The sequence below is a fragment of the Octopus sinensis genome, linkage group LG2 (genome assembly GCF_006345805.1).
Source record: "Octopus sinensis linkage group LG2, ASM634580v1, whole genome shotgun sequence".
NCBI classification, from domain to species: Eukaryota; Metazoa; Mollusca; class Cephalopoda; order Octopoda; family Octopodidae; genus Octopus; species Octopus sinensis.
In genome coordinates, this window is record NC_042998.1 from 205,316,038 (window position 1) to 205,334,889 (window position 18,852).

Below are 18,852 nucleotides of genomic sequence, written 5' to 3' on the forward strand. Positions count from 1 at the left end.
CGATATTTTAAACATCCCAGCAGTGTTTCCTGATGGGCTGGGGGCTTTCCCTGTCTTCATATCCCTAATTGCTTTATCTCCCTGGGTACTGTTGATTTGGATAGCTGGTCCCTCAATTGGGTCAGCCTTTGGCAGATTCTCCTCCTCCCTTTCATTCTCCACATTCAGCAGTCTTTCATAATGGCATCTCCAAGTCTCTTTCTTTGCAGAATCATTAAATGCAAGTGCACCATCATCCATGTGGACACATTTCTCTCCTCTGACATTATGATTTTCTCTCACACAATGTCTTGCAATCTGAAATACTTCAGTTCTTTGGTCCTCACATCCCTGAACATTGGTAAACTGCTTCTTCCTTTGCTAATATATACCTGTCTCCTAGCTTCCCTTCTGGCTATCTGATACATTCTCCTCCTACCCCTGCTCTTCCAGGCATTCCAAGCCTGTTTCTTTGCTCTAATGGCCATGTCTACAGCATTGTTCCACCACCATGTTACCTTAGGTCTGGAAGGGACTTGGCACCAGCCACAGATTTAGTCTGTGGCACTCAGCAAGCTGTCTCGCAGGAATTCCCAGCTGCGTTCTTTGTCACAAGACTGTAGCTCCTCCTCCCTATCATCAAATTTCTCAGTACGCATATCCTGAAATCTCTGACCATGTGAAGAGTCCCTAAGCTTTCAAGTCCTTTTCCAGATTGGTCTGCTTTTTGGCATCCTTCTGGCCTCAAGTCTAAAGTCACTAATAACTAATCTATGTTGGAGGGGGGGTGCAATACATACTGTGCTGGTGGCATGTAAAAAACACCCACTACACTCATGGAGTGGTTTGGGGTTAGGAAGGGCATCCAGCTGTAGAAACACTGCCTGATCAGACTGGAGCCTGGTGCAGCCTCCTGGCTTCCCAGACCCCGGTCGAACCGTCCAACCCATGCTAGCATGGAAAACGGACGTTAAATGATGCTGATGATGATACATATTGCATCATATCTCAACAACAGCTTTATCATTTAGCTTCGATTTCACTTTCCATCTTCAAAATTACCAAATAATATTTCTTTGATGTGTTCTTCTCTTTCTGCAACTCTCTTTCACTTATCTTACTTCTATTATGGTAAATGGATGTTTTTCCGTTGTTAGTCAACCCTTATCTAGCAGACCTCTCACTGAAGGCAATTCAACCATGCCTTTTACATTTTTTATAAGGGATTTGCAGGGCTACATTATCTAGTGTGTATGTTCCTTATTTAACGAAATAACAGCCAAACCCCCATGAAGCTGACTGAGATTTAGCTGCTATTTTTAGCAGTTTGAGGGATCACGTAGAGGTTGTTTGAGGGAGACATCAATGGCAGTTGTAGGATTTGAACTTCTGACCAATATGATGGGCAGTTTATTCCACTAATGCATTCCCCATGATTCCTATGTCACTCTTGGGAATTGAACCAACATCAAAGACTTGCTTTGATTACAAAGTGTTGATGATTTTAATATTTATATTTTAGATTCTGTTGAAGAGGAGGAGGAGGAGGTGGAAGAGGAGGAGAAGGAAAAAGAGAAAGATGGCAAAAAGGTAAAGTATTATATTTTTGCTCTATGAAATTAGTAGCAGGGTGAGTGATGGGTGTTGAATTATGAGTGACAAGCTGGGTGAGTGATGGAGTGTTGACTAATGAGTGACAACAATGTGAGTGGTGGTGGGGTGTTGTTTTATGAATGACAGCAAGGTGAGTGAAATGATGGGTGTTGACTTATGAATGACAGCAGGGCAACAGGTGGGAGTGTTGATTTATACAACTGATAGTTGAGTGTTAAACTAAAAGATCCCAGGTTCTCATCAGCCCCTCCCCACACACACACACACATTGTGTTTTTAATTAACAATGTTGGCTCAGTCCACTCTATTGTAAATAGGTGCCACAGTGGTGGTACAGCTAACCATTGGAAATCAAAGCAGTATATTGTGCTGTTGTTTAGTGCTAGGTCAGCCTTGATCAAAGACAGTCCAACCACAACCATCCCATCATTCTAGAGAATCCAATACATCCTTCCATGTGAGAGATTTTGACTGCTATTTCAAACAGGTTGAACAACCATGTAGATGCTTCGTCATTTGATTGTATTGTTAACTGGCAGTCCTGAGTTCAAATCTTAGTTATGACTATATTTTTCTCTTGGCTTTACTCCCAGCTAAGTCAACAATTGATTAAAAATTAATCAATTAAAATTAAATCTGTAACGAAAAATCATTAGTGTTAATGACAATTTTATCATATGACACAAAAGAGAGAAGTCAGGTGTGTCTGCAAAATTTTCCAATGTAATTTTAAATTGTTTAATCAATGAATTATTTTCACAAACTGAAATTATGTTCTCTCAGTTGTTCTAAGATCTAACAGATCTTAGAACAACTTAGAACATCCTTTTTTTTTTCTTTGTAGAATTAAGTATGTTAGCCACACTTAACTATATTTTCTTTATGCAGAAGGCATCCCTGGTAACATTACTTCTCTCTGCTCTCAGTGAAAATAGTTTTCCAACTTGTTCTTTTGTATAGTTGTGACACTCTTACGACAAGAAACTTGCTTCTCAGAGATTACTAATTCTATGGCAGATAATGATGATGTCAGTGGTGGTGGTCATGGTGATATGACTTTTTGGACTTTGACCTCTCCCAAAACGTCAAGAGGAGTTTTGTACAAAACGTTCGGAATAAAAGTTTCCAGGTTTTAAGTTTAGTTGCTGTGAAATGACAAAAGGGTGCCACACTCACTGTTCCCAGATTCCTTCTTCAGTTTTGGATTTTATTCTAGAACAAAAGGTTTTTCGCAGAAGGGGAGATACTTTTTCGAGAGGAGGGGCTCTTTGTCAGCTCTACTTCTCTCAGCTTCTTCGGTTTCAGTCAAATATGGAGGAGAATAGGGCTGTTGTGGGAAATGTGAAACCTTTTCTCTGCATCGTTATTTAACCTTCTTTTTTCCATGCTGGCATGGGTTGGACACTTTGACGGAAGTTGGTAAGACTAGGGGCCATGCAAGGCTCCAATTGTCTGTTTTAGCTTGGTTTCTACAGTTGGATGCCCTTCCTAATGTCAACTGCTTTTCAAAGTGTACTGGATGCTTTTTATGTGGGACCAGCATCATCCCTTTTAACATAACGCCAGCATTGGTGCTTTTAATGTGGTACCAGCATGGGCCCAATCCTCATCATCATCATCATTTAGCGTCCGCTTTCCATGCTGGCATGGGTTGGACGGTTCAACTGGGGTCTGGGAAGCCAGGAGGCTGCATCAGGCCCAGTCCGATCTGGCAGTGTTTCTACAGCTGGATGCCCTTCCTAATGCCAACCACTCCGTGAGTGTAGTGGGTGCTTTTTACGTGCCACCCGCACAGGTGCCAGACGGGGCTGGCAAACGGCCACGGACGGATGGTGCTTTTTATATGCCACCGGCACGGAGGCCAAAATTTGCTAAAATTTAATCACCATTTAGATGTGGTGGCTACTGTAGTCTGAGTGGAGTTACATCCTTGCTTTTGTAAATTTGTTACAGGAAGATGCTAAAGATGAAAAAAGTGAAGAAGATAAAAAGAAAGAAAAGGAAGAAAGTGAAACTATTTTGGAAAATGAGGAGAAAGATAAAAATGTAAGTGAAACTGATTTTGTATCAAGTTTGCTCAACCAATACAGAAGAGAAGAGAAGGGAGGAAAGTAAATCATTTAACCTCCACTTTTCCATTCGTTCATGGGTTGGATGAAATATATTGAGAGGGATTTTCTGTGGCTGGATGCTCTTACTTTGCCAACCCTCACCAGTTTCCAAGCAAGCTTAAAGTTCCCCATGGCTAGACAGGTTTCCCACACAATAAAATGATAACGAACCCCACACCATGCGGATGCTTGATTACATTCATCACATGATGTTAAAACAAGGACACACACACACACACACACACATATGTATATATACAATGGATTTCATTTATTTTCTGTCTACTGAATTCACTGCCAAGGCTTTGGTTGACCTATGGCTATAACAAAATACTTGTTGAAGGTGCCACATTCTGTGCTGAACCCAAGACCACATGGTTAGAAAGTAAATATTGTACCACATGGCCATGTCATCGTGTATGTGTTTCTTTGTCTGAACATGATGTGATAGTCACACACATCATTTAATGTCTGTTTTCCATGCTGTCATGGGTTGGACACTTTGACAGGAAGTGGAGAGTTGCACCAGGCTCCCACTGTCTGTTCTGGCATGGTTTCTACAACTGGATGACCTTCCTAATGCCAACCACTTTACACAGTGTACTGGGTGCCTTTAACGTGGCACCTGCCAAGATGCTACACATCCATCTTGGAATTTGCTGCTAGAAACCCAGCAGAAGTGTTAGAATCATCATCATCATCGTTTAACATCCGTTTTCCGTGCTAGCACGGGTTGGACGGTTCAACCGGGGTCTGGGAAGCCAGGAGGCTGCGCAAGGCTCCAGTCTGATCTGGCAGTGTTTCTACAGCTGGATGCCCTTCCTAACGCCAACCACTCCGTAAATGTAGTTGATGCTTTTTACGTGCCACCAGCACAGGTGGCAAGGGAGGCTTGCAGTGGCCACGATCGGTTGGTGCTTTTTACATGCCACCGGCACAGAAGCCAGTCATTGCGGCGCTAGCATCAGCAGAAATTCTGTTTCCTTTCTCAAATTCTTCTCAGGTATATTTTACCATCTTTATCTCCAGGAATGGTAAAATCAATATCACCAATAAACTCAACATCATTTATACCCTTATATTTCTCTGAGACTCCACTTGTAAAATAAGGTTGTTTTTTTTTAAATGTAATCCATCCAAGTTGTTTACTAAAAAAAATTAACTTTAAACTTAGAAATTTTGTCTCCTGAAACAGCAACCATTTAAGACAAATGTCCAAACACCTCTCTGCATTTAAGACAAATGTCCAAACTCCTCTCTGCATTTAAGACAAATGTCCAAACTCCTCCCTGCATTTAAGACAAATGTCCAAACTCCTCCCTGCATTTAAGACAAATGTCCAAACTCCTCTCTACATTTAAGACAAATGTCCAAACTCCTCTCTGCATTTAAGACAAATGTCCAAACTCCTCTCTGCATTTAAGACAAATGTCCAAACTCCTCCCTGCATTTAAGACAAATGTCCAAACTCCTCTCTACATTTAAGACAAATGTCCAAACTAATCTCTGCATTTAAGACAAATGTCCAAACTCCTCTCTGCATTTAAGACAAATGTCCAAACTCCTCTCTGCATTTAAGACAAATGTCCAAACTCCTCTCTACATTTAAGACAAATGTCCAAACTCCTCTCTGCATTTAAGACAAATGTCCAAACTCCTCTCTGCATTTAAGACAAATGTCCAAACTCCTCTCTGCATTTAAGACAAATGTCCAAACTCCTCTCTGCATTTAAGACAAATGTCCAAACTCCTCTCTGCATTTAAGACAAATGTCCAAACTCCTCTCTGCATTTAAGACAAATGTCCAACTCCTCCTGCATTTAAGACAAATGTCCAAACTCCTCCCTGCATTTAAGACAAATGTCCAAACTCCTCTCTACATTTAAGACAAATGTCCAAACTCCTCTCTGCATTTAAGACAAATGTCCAAACTCCTCTCTGCATTTAAGACAAATGTCCAAACTCCTCTCTGCATTTAAGACAAATGTCCAAACTCCTCCTGCATTTAAGACAAATGTCCAAACTCCTCTCTACATTAAGACAAATGTCCAAATCCTCTCTGCATTTAAGACAAATGTCCAAACTCCTCTCTGCATTTAAGACAAATGTCCAAACTCCTCTCTGCATTTAAGACAAATGTCCAAACTCCTCTCTGCATTTAAGACAAATGTCCAAACTCCTCTCTGCATTTAAGACAAATGTCCAAACTCCTCTCTGCATTTAAGACAAATGTCCAAACTCCTCTCTGCATTTAAGACAAATGTCCAAACTCCTCTCTGCATTTAAGACAAATGTCCAAACTCCTCTCTGCATGGCATTTTTTTTTTTTTTGGTTAATGAAAATTCTTTTATTTGTTTTGTGATGAATCTCTCTCCTTGATTGAAATGCTACCATTTCATCTCATAAGAATTGGTAATTTGCCTGTAATACCTCACCTGAGCCTTACACTACTGCTGTCAATTCTGATGCTGTTGAAAACTCTGTGTGTGTGTGTGTGTGGGCATATAAACTTTAGAGGAAGCGATTTTATTAAGAAAGAGACTCAAGTCTGTTGACTTACAGTAAAAAGTGTTAAAGAACCTAATGTTTCTGACGTTTGACATTGAAAGAGAGAAACTTTATCGACAACATTGAAAACTTTTTGCTAATGTAAAACACTCGACTATTTGCCTCGTCCCCCCCCCCACATTATATTCTCTTCATTTCGTTCATTACAAACGTCTGAATGCAATGTCTGTCCATTTTATAATGGTCTAACACAGTTTTAAAAACTACAGGACTTATTGACTCCAGGAATCATCCAGCAAACTTCACTAATTACTGAGAGCAGCCTCATTCATCATTATTTACTGCATCTGTTAATATCGATATCCCTATTAGTATTTCCCTCATCCCATTAATTTTTTAATTTTAATTAAACCTGGTGTTTAATGTTTTTTGTAAATATTTGGAGTTACCTCCCCTGTCTTGTAGAAACTGCTCCAAAAAGTATTTCTGTTTCCTTGACTCGTTATTGTAGCTTTAATTAAGCAGTTACGTCACCACTTTCAGTTTAGCTCATTAGTTGGACATGAGGCAGTTGCTTCTCTGATCATCTCTAGTGTGAGTGTCTCTAATGGGAAGATGCAAGTATCCAAGAAGCCAGCGTCAGGTTCCAGTCCGCAATGAGCTGGTATCTACTTCTGACAGTTCCATAAATGAAACACTTGCACAAGATTTGAACTCGTGACCTGTGAATTGCTACTTCAAGTCCTCTTTGGGTAAAATTTTCGATAAATTGTTGGTGAAAATTTTTGGGTAATATTTTCGGTGAAAATTTTCGAAAAATTGTTGGTGAAAATTTTCAGATATATTGGCAGGATTAGTAGAGTGCCAGACAAAATACTGGATGGGATTTAGCTATAAACCTTCAGGTAGTAGGTTCAAATTGTGTGCAAGTTAACTTTAGACCTTCCTTATTCCAATATTATTCTTCTTATATAAGGCAGTGAGCTGGCAGAATTGTTAGCAGCATTTCGTCTGTCTTTACATTTGGAGTTCAAATTCTGCTAAGGTTGACTTTGTTTACAGGATTATATGAATAAATAATATTTCCAGTTTAAAAATTAATTCATTTTTGTTTTTTTCTTGTGTCCAGTTTCTGTCGTTAAATCATTTTGAATTTATTCAAAACCTGACCATAATTGTATCTGTCTCTTTATTTTTCACCAGTCCCGGACGTGTTTGATCCTGTGAAAAGAAGGTTCCAGGGAACAGCACCACCACCAACAACAACAACAAACATGCAAATTGTAAAATATTTTAAAGGACTACTTTTAGTTGTGTACATAACTTTTTTCTAATTCTAAATTATTGCCTTGTAACATTTTGTCTCCCTGTTGTAGAGATTGACATCTTTTACAAAGTCTTCAAGAGATTCTGGCCCCCAAAGACTTCTCAGATGTATTGGCAGAATTAGTAGAGTGCCAGATAAAATACTGGATGGGATTTGGCTATAAACCTTCAGGTGATAGGTTCAAATTGTGTGCAAGTTAACTTTAGACCTTCCTTATTCCAACATTGCTAAAATAGACACCAGACAAACAGTGGAGTTGATATAACCAATTGGAACGGCCATGGTGCTGGTGCCACGTAGAAAACATTCAGCCCATTCTGTAAAGTGGTTGGCATTAGGAAGGACATCTGGCTGTAGAAACCATGACAAAACAGACAATGGGACCTGGTGTGGCTGCTGACCTTACCAGTTCTTGTCAAACTGTCCAACCCATGCCAGCATGGAAAAAGGGACATTAAATGATGATGATGACAATTGAAGAACTGGAAGCAACAAAAACATCCAACAGCAATTACAGAAAGTTTGAAAGGAAATAGTGGAATATCAGCATGAAGTGGGGGGGGGGGGGTCCTACCTTCTATCACAGAATAGTGTTAATTAACAATCACAAACGACTATTATTATTATTGTAAGGTGATAAGCTGCAAGAATTGTCTGATACATCTGGCAAAATGCTGCAAGAATTGTCTGACACGTCTGGCAAAATGCTGCAAACAGTATTTCTTCCAGTTCTTAATGTTTGGAGCTTAAATTCCATCAAGGTCAACTTTCCCTTTTATTGTTTTTTTTTTGGGGGGGGGGGGGTCAATAAAATAATGTATCAAGTCAAATAGTCGGTCCTCCTAAAATTGTTGGCCTTGTATCAAAAACTTTAAACAACCATTGCAGGGATCAGCCAGATCAGAAAAGCATCCAACAAAGGCAATCTTTATATCCAACTTAATGTGGCTGCTTTGTTAGAATGCTGAATACTGATTTTATTTAACTTGAGAGGATCTCACAGGGACTCATGGTGCCTAAAAACACTTGTATTCATCTCATTGGCAGATGAGAATCATCTGCTACGGGTGACAGAACTGCCAGATCATGTGATTTCAACCTACCTGGTCTCATCAGTGGCAGATATCTAATAGCTGTATATCAGCCAAATCACACCACCAATGATATACAGAATTTTCATGTCTTTTCAGACTTTGATGTGGAAAATAGCCTGAGGGTTTATTAAAAAATAATTGATCACAATGTGCTTTTGTGCAGTATCTGTCCAAAGGAGAGATTCTCTCAAGGCAAAATAACACAGTATTACATGTTCTAACACAACATCCACATTAAGTTGGATATAAAGATTGCCCTTTGGAATTAATACAGTTTTTGTTGCTAACAATGTTCTGAGTTCAAATTCCACTGAGGCTGATTTTATTTCTCTGCTAAACACGTGCTGTTTTGTCTGTGTTCTGTCCTTTTGGCATCAGGTCAACGAATGCTGGCCTCTGCTGACTTCCTCCCATAACAATGGAATTCTTATATTTTTTTACATCCCCTCCCCCAAAATAGCTGCCCTTCTGCCAAAATTTGAAACCATTATTAATACTGAGCTAGCAGAATTGTTACCACACTGAGCAAAATGCTTAGCAGCATTTCATCTATATGCACATTCTGAGTTCAAATTCCACTGAGGTTGACTTTGCCTTTCATCCTTTCGTGGTTGATAAATTAAGTACCAGTGAAACACTGGGGTCAATGTAATCAACTGGCCCCCTCCCCCAAAATTTCAGGCCTAGTGCCTATAACAGAAAGGATTATTATTATTATTATTATTATTATTATATTATTATTATTATCTTAATGAGTTAGAACAATCTTTGAAATGTTTCAATCTCTTCCTTTTGTTGTCCTTCAGAGTTCTCCGTCCATTTCTGTCCATCACCACTGGATTATATTTGTAAATAGCTGTACACTATATTAACATACAATATCTGTAAAAATGTTAAACAAGAAATAAAAATGACAATTATTTAACAATGCTTTTTAGTGAAATGTAATTTCCTCTGCATCCATCAACATAAAATACGTCTTTGGTAATTACCAAAGACAATCTGATATCACCAAGTTGTTAGGAGGTTGGCCTTCGAAAGACACGCATCTCTAGCACTTTGCCAACACTTTCAGTTTTTGTTGATATTCAGGTCTTCTACGAACTTCTTGTAGAAGACCTCAATGAGGAACAGGGACACATCTTGACAATCATAGGATTGGTGTGACATGGTTCTATTTTTATGTTTCATTAATCTAATAAAACGGGGCGGAGGAGTGAGCTGGGTTTCCCTGCTCCAGGAAAAAATAGCGTGGTTTTGGGAGTTTACACCCTCATCTGTCCTTAAAGCACAACCAACACAAAGAAGATTCCATCAGGCTTCTTGGTTATTCTCCAAGTTCAAGAGACACCAATACACAGGGGGTCCAGAAAAACACTCCCTGATTTTAAACAGATATAACATGTAAATCTATTGTAATAATCTTTCACAGTTGTTAGCTTCAGATGCAGGATTTCGTTCAGTTTCGTGTGGTGGAGGGTAGCATTAAAGGTACTCAATGAGCACCCGTCTGGTTGCTCGGAAAGCATCAGTGTGATGGTCCAGACACTCAGCAGCATATCTGGAGTTACCATGCCAACTGCCTCACTGATCAAAATTTTCAGCTCCACCAGGGTTGCAGGTAGGGGTTGCACATAAACTGTGCTCTTCATGTACCCACAAAGAAAGAAGTCACAAACAGTTAGATCTGCTGACCTCGCAGGCCATTTGCAGAACACCTGATCATCTTGTCCAGCACGACCAATCCGTCTGTTTGGCAAGTGCTCAGTGAGAAATCTCCTGACGATGAGATGCCAATGTGGTGGAGCACCATCTTGCTGGAAATGGTAGCCATCACTTAGTTGTGGAAACATCCAGTTGGTCAGCATCTCCACGTAACTTTGACCAGTAACAGTTCCTCATTAAAAGAAGAAGGCCATACACTGTCCTCTCTGATACGGCACAAAACATATTAACTCTTAGTGAGTCTCACTCAATTTCCTGGGTAGCATGGGGATATTCAAGCCCTCCATATCCGCACGTTATGCCTGTTGACTTTGCTGGTCATGTGAAATAACACCTCATCACAGAAGGTTATCATTATCTTCCATTAATTGATGGATATTCTCACAAAATTCAAATTGCATTCCATTATCTTTCGAGTGGAGTTTTGGACTAAGTGCAGCTTGTACGAGTGAAACTTTAGGTGTTTGTGTGGGATCTTGCAAACTGTGCCCTTGGGGAGGTGTAACTCTCAACTAGCTTTTCATATTGACTTTTTGGGGCTGTGCACAAATTTTCTTCTAACTTGATCAATAACGTCTTCTGAGATTGATGGTCGGCCAGAATGTCCCTTTCTCTGATCACAGATACACCCTTTCTGACTAAAATCATTGTACCATTTCCGAATGGAATGGGTGTAGGTGGAATTGTATGACATTTGAGTCTGAAAGCACATTGCATGGCCACAACACTGATCTTGCGAATTCCAGTACACACCAGCTGTGTTGCTGTGGGGTGATGGCCATTTTTAGATTTCCTTGTAATCTTGTAATTTTCTGGTTAAAGATGTCTAAATCACCCGAAAAAAATTAAATAACTGCTTTTAAAGAATTGGTTCACAACATATTTATCAATATATTTCAACTAGCAGCATAGCCCGGCGTTGCCCGGGTATGTAAGAGCCCCTAGTAGGCAACGACTAATCCCAATCTAGTCCTTTCCCTCTAGGGAACGAAGGCGCATGTGTAGGTTGCAATGTCTTCTCTTCACTCGAATACTTCTGTGTATACGATGTTCCTAGCTGTCCCTTTGGGCGAAAACATGAAAACATCATTGCGCCTCCCAACGCATGAACAGCCCACGTAGAGTTGATCGTGGGCGAAGCACTGTTCGCCCAACTGTAACCCAGCAACTTGTAGCGTTTGGCCTTGGGATTTATTGATGGACATTGCGAAGCAGAGTTTAACAGGAAACTGAGAACGCCTGAAGTGGATTGGTAGGTCAGCGCCCGACGGTTGAAGGTGCATGCGTGGAATGAAGATGTCCTCTCCCTTCCCACAACCGGTAAGTATTGTGGCCGTTATTAAATATGGTGGCAAATGTTTCACAACCAGACGTGTGCCGTTGCACTGTTTAGGTGGAACTAAATTCCTGATGAGCATAATGGGTGCACCAACTTTTAACTTCAGGATGTGTGGTGGCAGGCCTGGCGGTTCAAGTGAATTCAGGAATTCAACAGGATAATCGGCAAGCTCGGCGGGGTCTGCTGTCCTATCAATAGATTTGTAGACGTGGACATCACCAGGAATAGCTTCAAGTAGCTGGATATTGATGGAGTTGAGAGTTAAAAAGGCCGAGTTGCGTCCCCTAGACAGTCTGTGGTTTATGTTTCTGATTCTCAACCCCCATGTCGAATTTATCGATTTTTTTCAGAACTGGGGGAACTTTTCAAAATTTTCGCTGCGTTAGTTTTGAATTATGACATTGAGCTATGTGTGTCAAGTTTCATCAGAATCGGTTGAAAGCCGTGGTCAGGGTGAGGGTACAACCTGACAGACAAACTGCCATTTATATATAGAGAGATTAGTTTAAATATCATAACCTCGTGAAATCAGAGAGTATTTTTGTGGACACCCTGTATATGAATAAGCTGCTACTTTATTGATTCAGGAAGGGTGAAAAGCAAGGCTGACTGTGAAAGGATTTGAACTTGGAATAATTGGGCTGCCACGTTAACACTAATGGCTCTGCCAATCTTTCAGCAACTTACCAAATAGTTAGTCTTCATAGTTTTGATTTCTAAAAATGGTAAAACTTTCCTTCAAGTTCCTGTTAAAAAAAATCAACACAGAAACGCTCTGAGTATCCTCCAATAATTAACACAGGAACACCATTTAAGTATCTCCACCATTTAACAAATCTTGAAACTGCTGGTGCCATGTGAAAAGCAGCAAATCCATAAAGTGGTTGGCATTGGGAAGGGCATCCAGGTGTAGAGACGATTTCAAAGCAGATTATTGGAGCCTGGTGCAGCTCTTACCAATCCATCCAACCCATGCCAGTATGGAAAACAGACATTAAATGATGATGGTGGTGGTGGTCGTGGTGGTGATTTTGTTGCTGATAAATGGAATAAATGTTTTGCTGCTAAAATCCTATTTTCAAAGGAGAGATACACACGATACAAATCAATCGGCTCATGTCTAAAGAAAAGATCAATGATTGTTAATGACTTGAGTGTGTTTGAAATGATGAAGTCTCTTTGGCTGATGTTGAAATTTCAAAACCCAAGGGAGCTTGTGATGAAGAGTGGACTCAGGGCTGGGCATTTCAATAAATAAAAAAAAAAGCCAATGGTCTCCAAATGTTTTGTTGTAAATTCTGAAAACAAGAAATGTCTGAGCTAACACACACAAAACAAAGTCGACCAAAAGTTCAGTTTTAAGAAATTTTATGGCATTTTGGAGTTAGGACATATGCGCAAAAAATGCTACGTGAACAGTGTCAAAATTTTACTGATCAAAAATCACAAAAAATGATAAAAATATAATTTTGAGAAAAAAAAAAATTTTGTCACCCAAGGGAAGAAAAGGGGCTAAAGTCTGGATTTTATTCAAATTCTGTTAATTTTTTTTTTTTGCAACTTTAGAAACAATATTAAATATTTTTGTTGATGTTTTTAGTTATTCATCCCTAAAATCTGTCAAAATCTACTAAATTTTGATATTGTTTTCCACAAATTTAATTTTGTGAAAAAAGACAGGGTACCATCCAAAGGCTATTTGATTTTGAAACATCAAGACATATGCTTAATTAATTATCAGATTTCAAAACATTAACCTTTGCCCTTTTAACAAAAAATTGATTAAATTTTCATATGCTTGTAGCGAACTCTAGTGAACTTCCTCTCTCTATTATATAACAGACATACGAACGTAGCAGGTAACAGCTAACCTTTGGGCGCTGTTTTGGACCTTGTTGTGTCTACCACTCTGATTGGTTGGTATTGGCGCAATTTGTCCCTTACTCTATCACATGCCAACATGCAACCCAACCAATCACAGCCTCCAAGTATTAATGATGGAATACAAAAACCTCACCTCCTCGGAGCTTACGTCTTCTGAGGAGGAACTATTGAAGTGTTGAAGCAGTTGAAGAAAAGAAATTTTGCAGTTGTTGCCAAGAGCCATCGCAACAAAGTCGAACTAACAGAACTGAGTAAATATAAGAACATGCTTTGTAGGGAGGGGTACGAAGTAAAAGTGTTCTCTCCCTAAGAAATTATGAAAGATACCAAGGAGAAAACTATAATATATAGAACGTACTCCACAAAAACAAAGAAAATTGAAATAATGTCGACCACACAAGTAGAAAAAGCCTTGAAACGAATCTTGTAAGGAATTTCATCCCTTGCCAGAGGAAGGAAGTTCGGAACAGTGGAGGTGCACTTCAGAGAGGTAGGTACTGCCAGGTTACACTTGGGAACCCCTTTAAAAACAGAAGTGGTACTTCTATCCATATACCTTGGGAAGCATGCTTCCAGAGTTAGGGTAGAAGATATACCACCAGAGATTGATGTAGCCTGGCTAGTAGCTGCCATACTGCTAGGCAATGGAGAGAAGATATTGGTCCTCCAGGCCACAATAATAGCTCATAAGAATTGGCAAGGGCAGACCCTGGATATGATTATCCAGGCGTCCCCAGAAGACATTGAAAATATAGTAGAAACTATCACTATAAAAGACGTGATAATCAGGGTTAGAGTGGTGGGCAGGACCCCGCGTTGCTACAAGTGTGACCTAAAAGGCCACATTAGAGCGGACTGTCCTCCACCACTCAAAAAGTCCCAAGAAAGACCCTTGAGCAGGGAAGAAGTCGCACCTCCAGCGCCAACAAAAGAGAATCTAAGTACTATGGAAGAAGAAGCAAATAAAGAAGGGAATGAGTGGGAAACAGTTGGAAAGAGGAAAAGAGCACATCAGGTGGATGTAGACCCACACCCACCCCTTACAGGCACCAAACCTCCCCCACTCCCCTCCGACACAAAGAAAACACACACACACAAGAACTCCATAACTTCCCCTCCCTTGGCCTGTGAAAAAGAAAATACGTAGTAATATATGACGATGCAAATACAGAACTCTGCAACGAGATAAACACTTGGGAAGATGTGAATAACAGTGAATACGGCAACTTCTACTGGGATAGCATGGCGTTATAATTGTGTGCTGGCAACCCAGGATCAAATGTCTAAAATATTTAAATACAAGGAAGACTGAATACTGGGAGAAAACAATGGACACCAGTCAGGTACCAAATTATGTAAGCTAACTTGATCTCCGAGAGGTTTACAAAATTGAAATTCTACAGCAAGATGGAGCTGGTTCGAATTAAGGTGCACTGGTTCTAACATATAGCTGTTTGTGAGCTTCTCACCAGGGTTAACAGCTAACATACAACCCATGCAGCTGCATGTAGATTTGGGAACAAATGTCCATCAGCCATTTCCATTTATCATTCTGCGTATATATATATGTGTATATATATATGTGTGGCCACAATAAACGTATTTAAAATAATCCCTTTTGTTCCAAGTATTTCTTTACTGGGGTTCCTACCACAATAACATTACAGCCTTCTGAGCAGAGTCACATTAGATGGAACAGACCACCTAACCATCTAAATGCTTTCCCCCAGTTTTTACTCATAATTTGCACCACTACTTTCGACGCCAATTATATCAATATCCTTTTACAAGCTTTTTACTTTTTAAAGTGACAGTGGGGTATGGCAGGCTAAGGGCCAGCAGTAACAACAAAAACAAAATCAGGAAGTAAATTCAATAAGGATTCACAAAATAGGGATCATAAATTATTCACATTTTCCAAAACAATCTGGAAAAATTTACTCAGCAACAATAATAATAATCATCAGTCATCATCATCGTTTAACGTCCGCTTTCCATGCTAGCATGGGTTGGACGATTTGACTGAGGGCTGGCGAACCAGATGGCTGCACCAGGCTCCAATCTTGATTTGGCAGAGTTTCTACAGCTGAATGCCCTTCCTAACACCAACCACTCCGAGAGTGTAGTGAGTGCTTTTTACGTGCCACCGGCACGGGGGCCAGTTAGGCAGTACTGGCAGTGACCTCACTCGAATCTTTCTACACATGCCACCAGCACAGGTGCCCAGTAAGGCGATGCTGGTAACGATCACGCTCAAATGATACCCTTTTACGTGCCACCGGCACAGAAGCCAGTTGGCTAATAGTGAAAAAAAAGAAAAAAATTCAAAAGTTTGTAAGCCCTGTATAAAGTACTGATGCTGGTGCCATGTAAAAAGTACCACTCTGTTGAGTGGTTGGCATTAGGAAGGACATCCAGCCATAGAAACCATGCCAAACCGACAGTTGGCGCCTGGTGCAGCTCTCCGGCTTTGCCAGCTCCTGTCAAACTGTTCCACCCTTGCCAACATGGAAGATGGACATTAAATGATGCTGATGCTATCAGTTTGGTGGCCACCACTAAAGAAATAACTTTCTTTCTCTCTGATGAAGGGCACAAGAACCAAACTGAATTTATCAAAGTTTTTAACTCTCAGTTTGTCAAACCGGGACTATAACAACAACAACAACATATTTCTCTAAGCGATGATAATGTTACATTAATTAATGAGTCTCGTTACCTTATTGCTGTAAGCAGTATAATTAATTAATGAGTTTTGTTAACTTTGCAGAGCTGAGTTCAATCCACACTGAACTCCCAATGCCTTTTTTGCTCTAAAATTTGAAGAAAAGATTTGCTGAGAGAGATTTTGGGATTTTAGATTTTACTGAAATCAGCAAAATTGCAAGGAGTCTACGAGCAATGATTTATAATTTTAGGATATGGAAAAAGACAAAAAGAGAGAGAGAGAGAGAAAAGACTATCAAATTTCAGCTAAAACAAAGAACAGTATCAAGCAGACCATCAGACATATATCTAAAAAGGTCAGAGGATAAGAAAGCTTAACTTCCTTACCAAGTTTCAACATGCTTTTATGTGAGGTGGCAAATATATACGTATGTATGTATTGTGGTGTTATGGGCTGTGATGAGCTTATATGGTGTTGGTGGAGAAGATTGCAGATGAGGGAGACGGAAAAGAAGACTGCAGGGGCTGGCAGAACAGCCATGTGGCATGCGTGGGCAGGAAGCACGTACGGGCAGTTCGAGGAGAGACGGCAGTGTGCAAGGACAGGTTTATTTCTTGACAGTCATCGCTCATCCCGCCCAGGTCAACAGGTAAGGCCTCTGTATTTCTTTTTCCCCGTTTGCTTCTTTTTCTGTTGTCTCCATCACACTACAACCTATTTCAGCCAATAAACAAAAAAACAAAAAAAAAACCGAACGATGAGTGTTGTCCATATTTCGAACGATATGATCAAACCATTTTGCGGTGACACAGATGTAGTCGCTTGGTTGAAGAAGATGAAGTTGGTGGCGAAACTCCACGGTATAAGCGACCTAGCGAGTTTTATACCGCTGTACTTGGATGGTTCGGTGTTGGCGCTGTACCTAGAAATGGAAGAGAGGGACCAACTTAGCGTGGAGAAAATAGAAATCCGTTTGATGGAGGCCTTTGCGGAGAGAATCTTTGAGGCATACGCTCGCCTGGGGAAAACAAAATGGACTGGGGAACAGGTTGATGTATTTGCAAATGAACTCAGGAGATTGGCTAAACTGGTGGGATGTGAGAGAGAATCGCTGGACCGAACGATTAAGTTGGCGTTTGTGACTGGCTTTCCTGACCACATGTCGGTCAAGTTGCAAAAGCTGCCGGACATTAACTCAATGGCGATGGCAGACATTGTGTCTCGGGCTCGCGTGCTAGTTTCGTGTTGCAGGACGACGCTGGTAGCAGTGACTGCAACAACGAAAAGTGGCTGAGCAAGGAGCAGTGGAGAGGGGTCGAAGAAAGAACGTGTGCGACCATTCAAAGGACAGTGTTTCCGGTGTCAGGGTCCACACATGGTACAAGACTGGAAGTCACCCAAGCCTGAGGTCATTTGCTACCGGTGTCGAGAAACAGGACATATAGCCAGCGAATGTCTGCAGGGAAACGGTCTGAGGGAGACTACTGCGCTGGTAGTTGTCCCTTCGAATCAATAGAGACGCGTTTATCATCATTTACCAGTAGTTGACAGAGGGGAAGATGTCACGAACCCTTGTGGACACGGGCTGTACGACAACCCTGATGATTCTAGAAGTGGTAGAGATGTGGAGTGGAGAAAGCAGCGTAAGAGTAGTCGACAGACGAGGGGTACACTATGAAGGCATTACAGATGCCTTTGGACTTTGCCAAAGCTTTTGACTTGGTTAACCACCGCCTATTATTTGTCAAGCTTCAAGCATATCATTTCCATCCGGATATTGTACGATGGGTTGGTGCCTTCCTCTCAGATCGCTCCTTCCAAGTCCAAGTTAATGGTTCGCTGACCGATGTCTCCAGTGAGAGCAGTGGTGTGCCTCAAGGTTCAGTGCTTGGGCCATTATTGTTTTTAGTCTTCATCAATGACTTGCCCAACGACCTCACTCAACACACCCTTCTATTTGCCGACGATGTCAAACTGGTTGCTCCTTACAGTGATATAGATGATCTTCATCGATGCCTCCACCAAGTTTGGAGATGGTCAAACGAATGGGACCTGTATCTGAATGTGTCAAAGTGCTGTCATCTGCCTGTTGGCTCCTCTCCTGCAACTCAACTTGATTTCGAGCTGGGTTGTCTGCTGCTGGATAAGACCGACCAAGTAAAGGACCTGGGTATCTTGGTGGATTCTTCCTTTTCGCCTTCGGCCCAGTGCGTCCATGCTGCCAACAAAGCACGTGGAGTTCTGTTTTTGATTCAATGGTCATTCGGAATGCTCACAGCAGCCATATTCCTACCGCTCTATGTCACGCTGGTGAGACCCATTTTGGAGTACGGGATTCAAGCCTCTTCTCCTTATCTCCTCAAAGACATACAGCATCTCGAAAGAGTCCAGAAGCTGGCTACCCGCATGGTTCTTGGTCTCAAGAATTTGTCTTATGAAGAAAGGCTAAAGACGCTTGACCTTTATTCTCTCGAAAAACGCCGCCGCCGTGGTGATCTCATTCTTGCTCACAACATCATAAGCGGAAAGTGTAACCTCTCGAAGGAGCTGTTCTTCACTCCTGCTCCAGAGCGTCGGCTGCGGGGTCATTTCGAAAAGCTCT

At 40.9% G+C, this 18,852-nt stretch overlaps 2 protein-coding genes and 1 long non-coding RNA gene across 5 annotated transcripts in view; 2 read left to right on the top strand and 1 right to left on the bottom strand.

Moving 5' to 3' along the window:
• The window catches only part of LOC115227454 (X-linked retinitis pigmentosa GTPase regulator), a 45,197-nt gene extending 43,037 nt beyond the window's left edge, over positions 1 to 2,160 (top strand). The window contains exon 18 of the mRNA XM_036500699.1: positions 1,502 to 2,160. Coding sequence (XP_036356592.1) covers positions 1,502 to 1,596 — 95 coding nt within the window. The 3' untranslated portion in view covers positions 1,597 to 2,160. The remainder of the gene's footprint in view (positions 1 to 1,501) is intronic.
• A 1,272-nt stretch (positions 2,161 to 3,432) lies between these two features.
• Positions 3,433 to 8,090, top strand: LOC115232322. Its single transcript, XR_003883627.2, has 2 exons — positions 3,433 to 3,639; positions 7,417 to 8,090. It is a non-coding gene; the product is annotated as an uncharacterized LOC115232322 (long non-coding RNA).
• The window catches only part of LOC115227468 (transmembrane protein 242-like), a 29,831-nt gene continuing 18,255 nt past the window's right edge, over positions 7,277 to 18,852 (bottom strand). The window contains exon 5 of one of the 3 annotated variants that reach the window (XM_036500706.1): positions 7,277 to 7,434. The gene's annotated coding sequence lies outside the window, so the exon portion shown is untranslated. Of the gene's footprint in view, positions 7,435 to 10,496; positions 11,195 to 16,947; positions 17,173 to 18,852 lie in introns of those variants that run through there. The other 2 variants (XM_036500707.1, XM_029798288.2) reach the window with 2 other exon arrangements.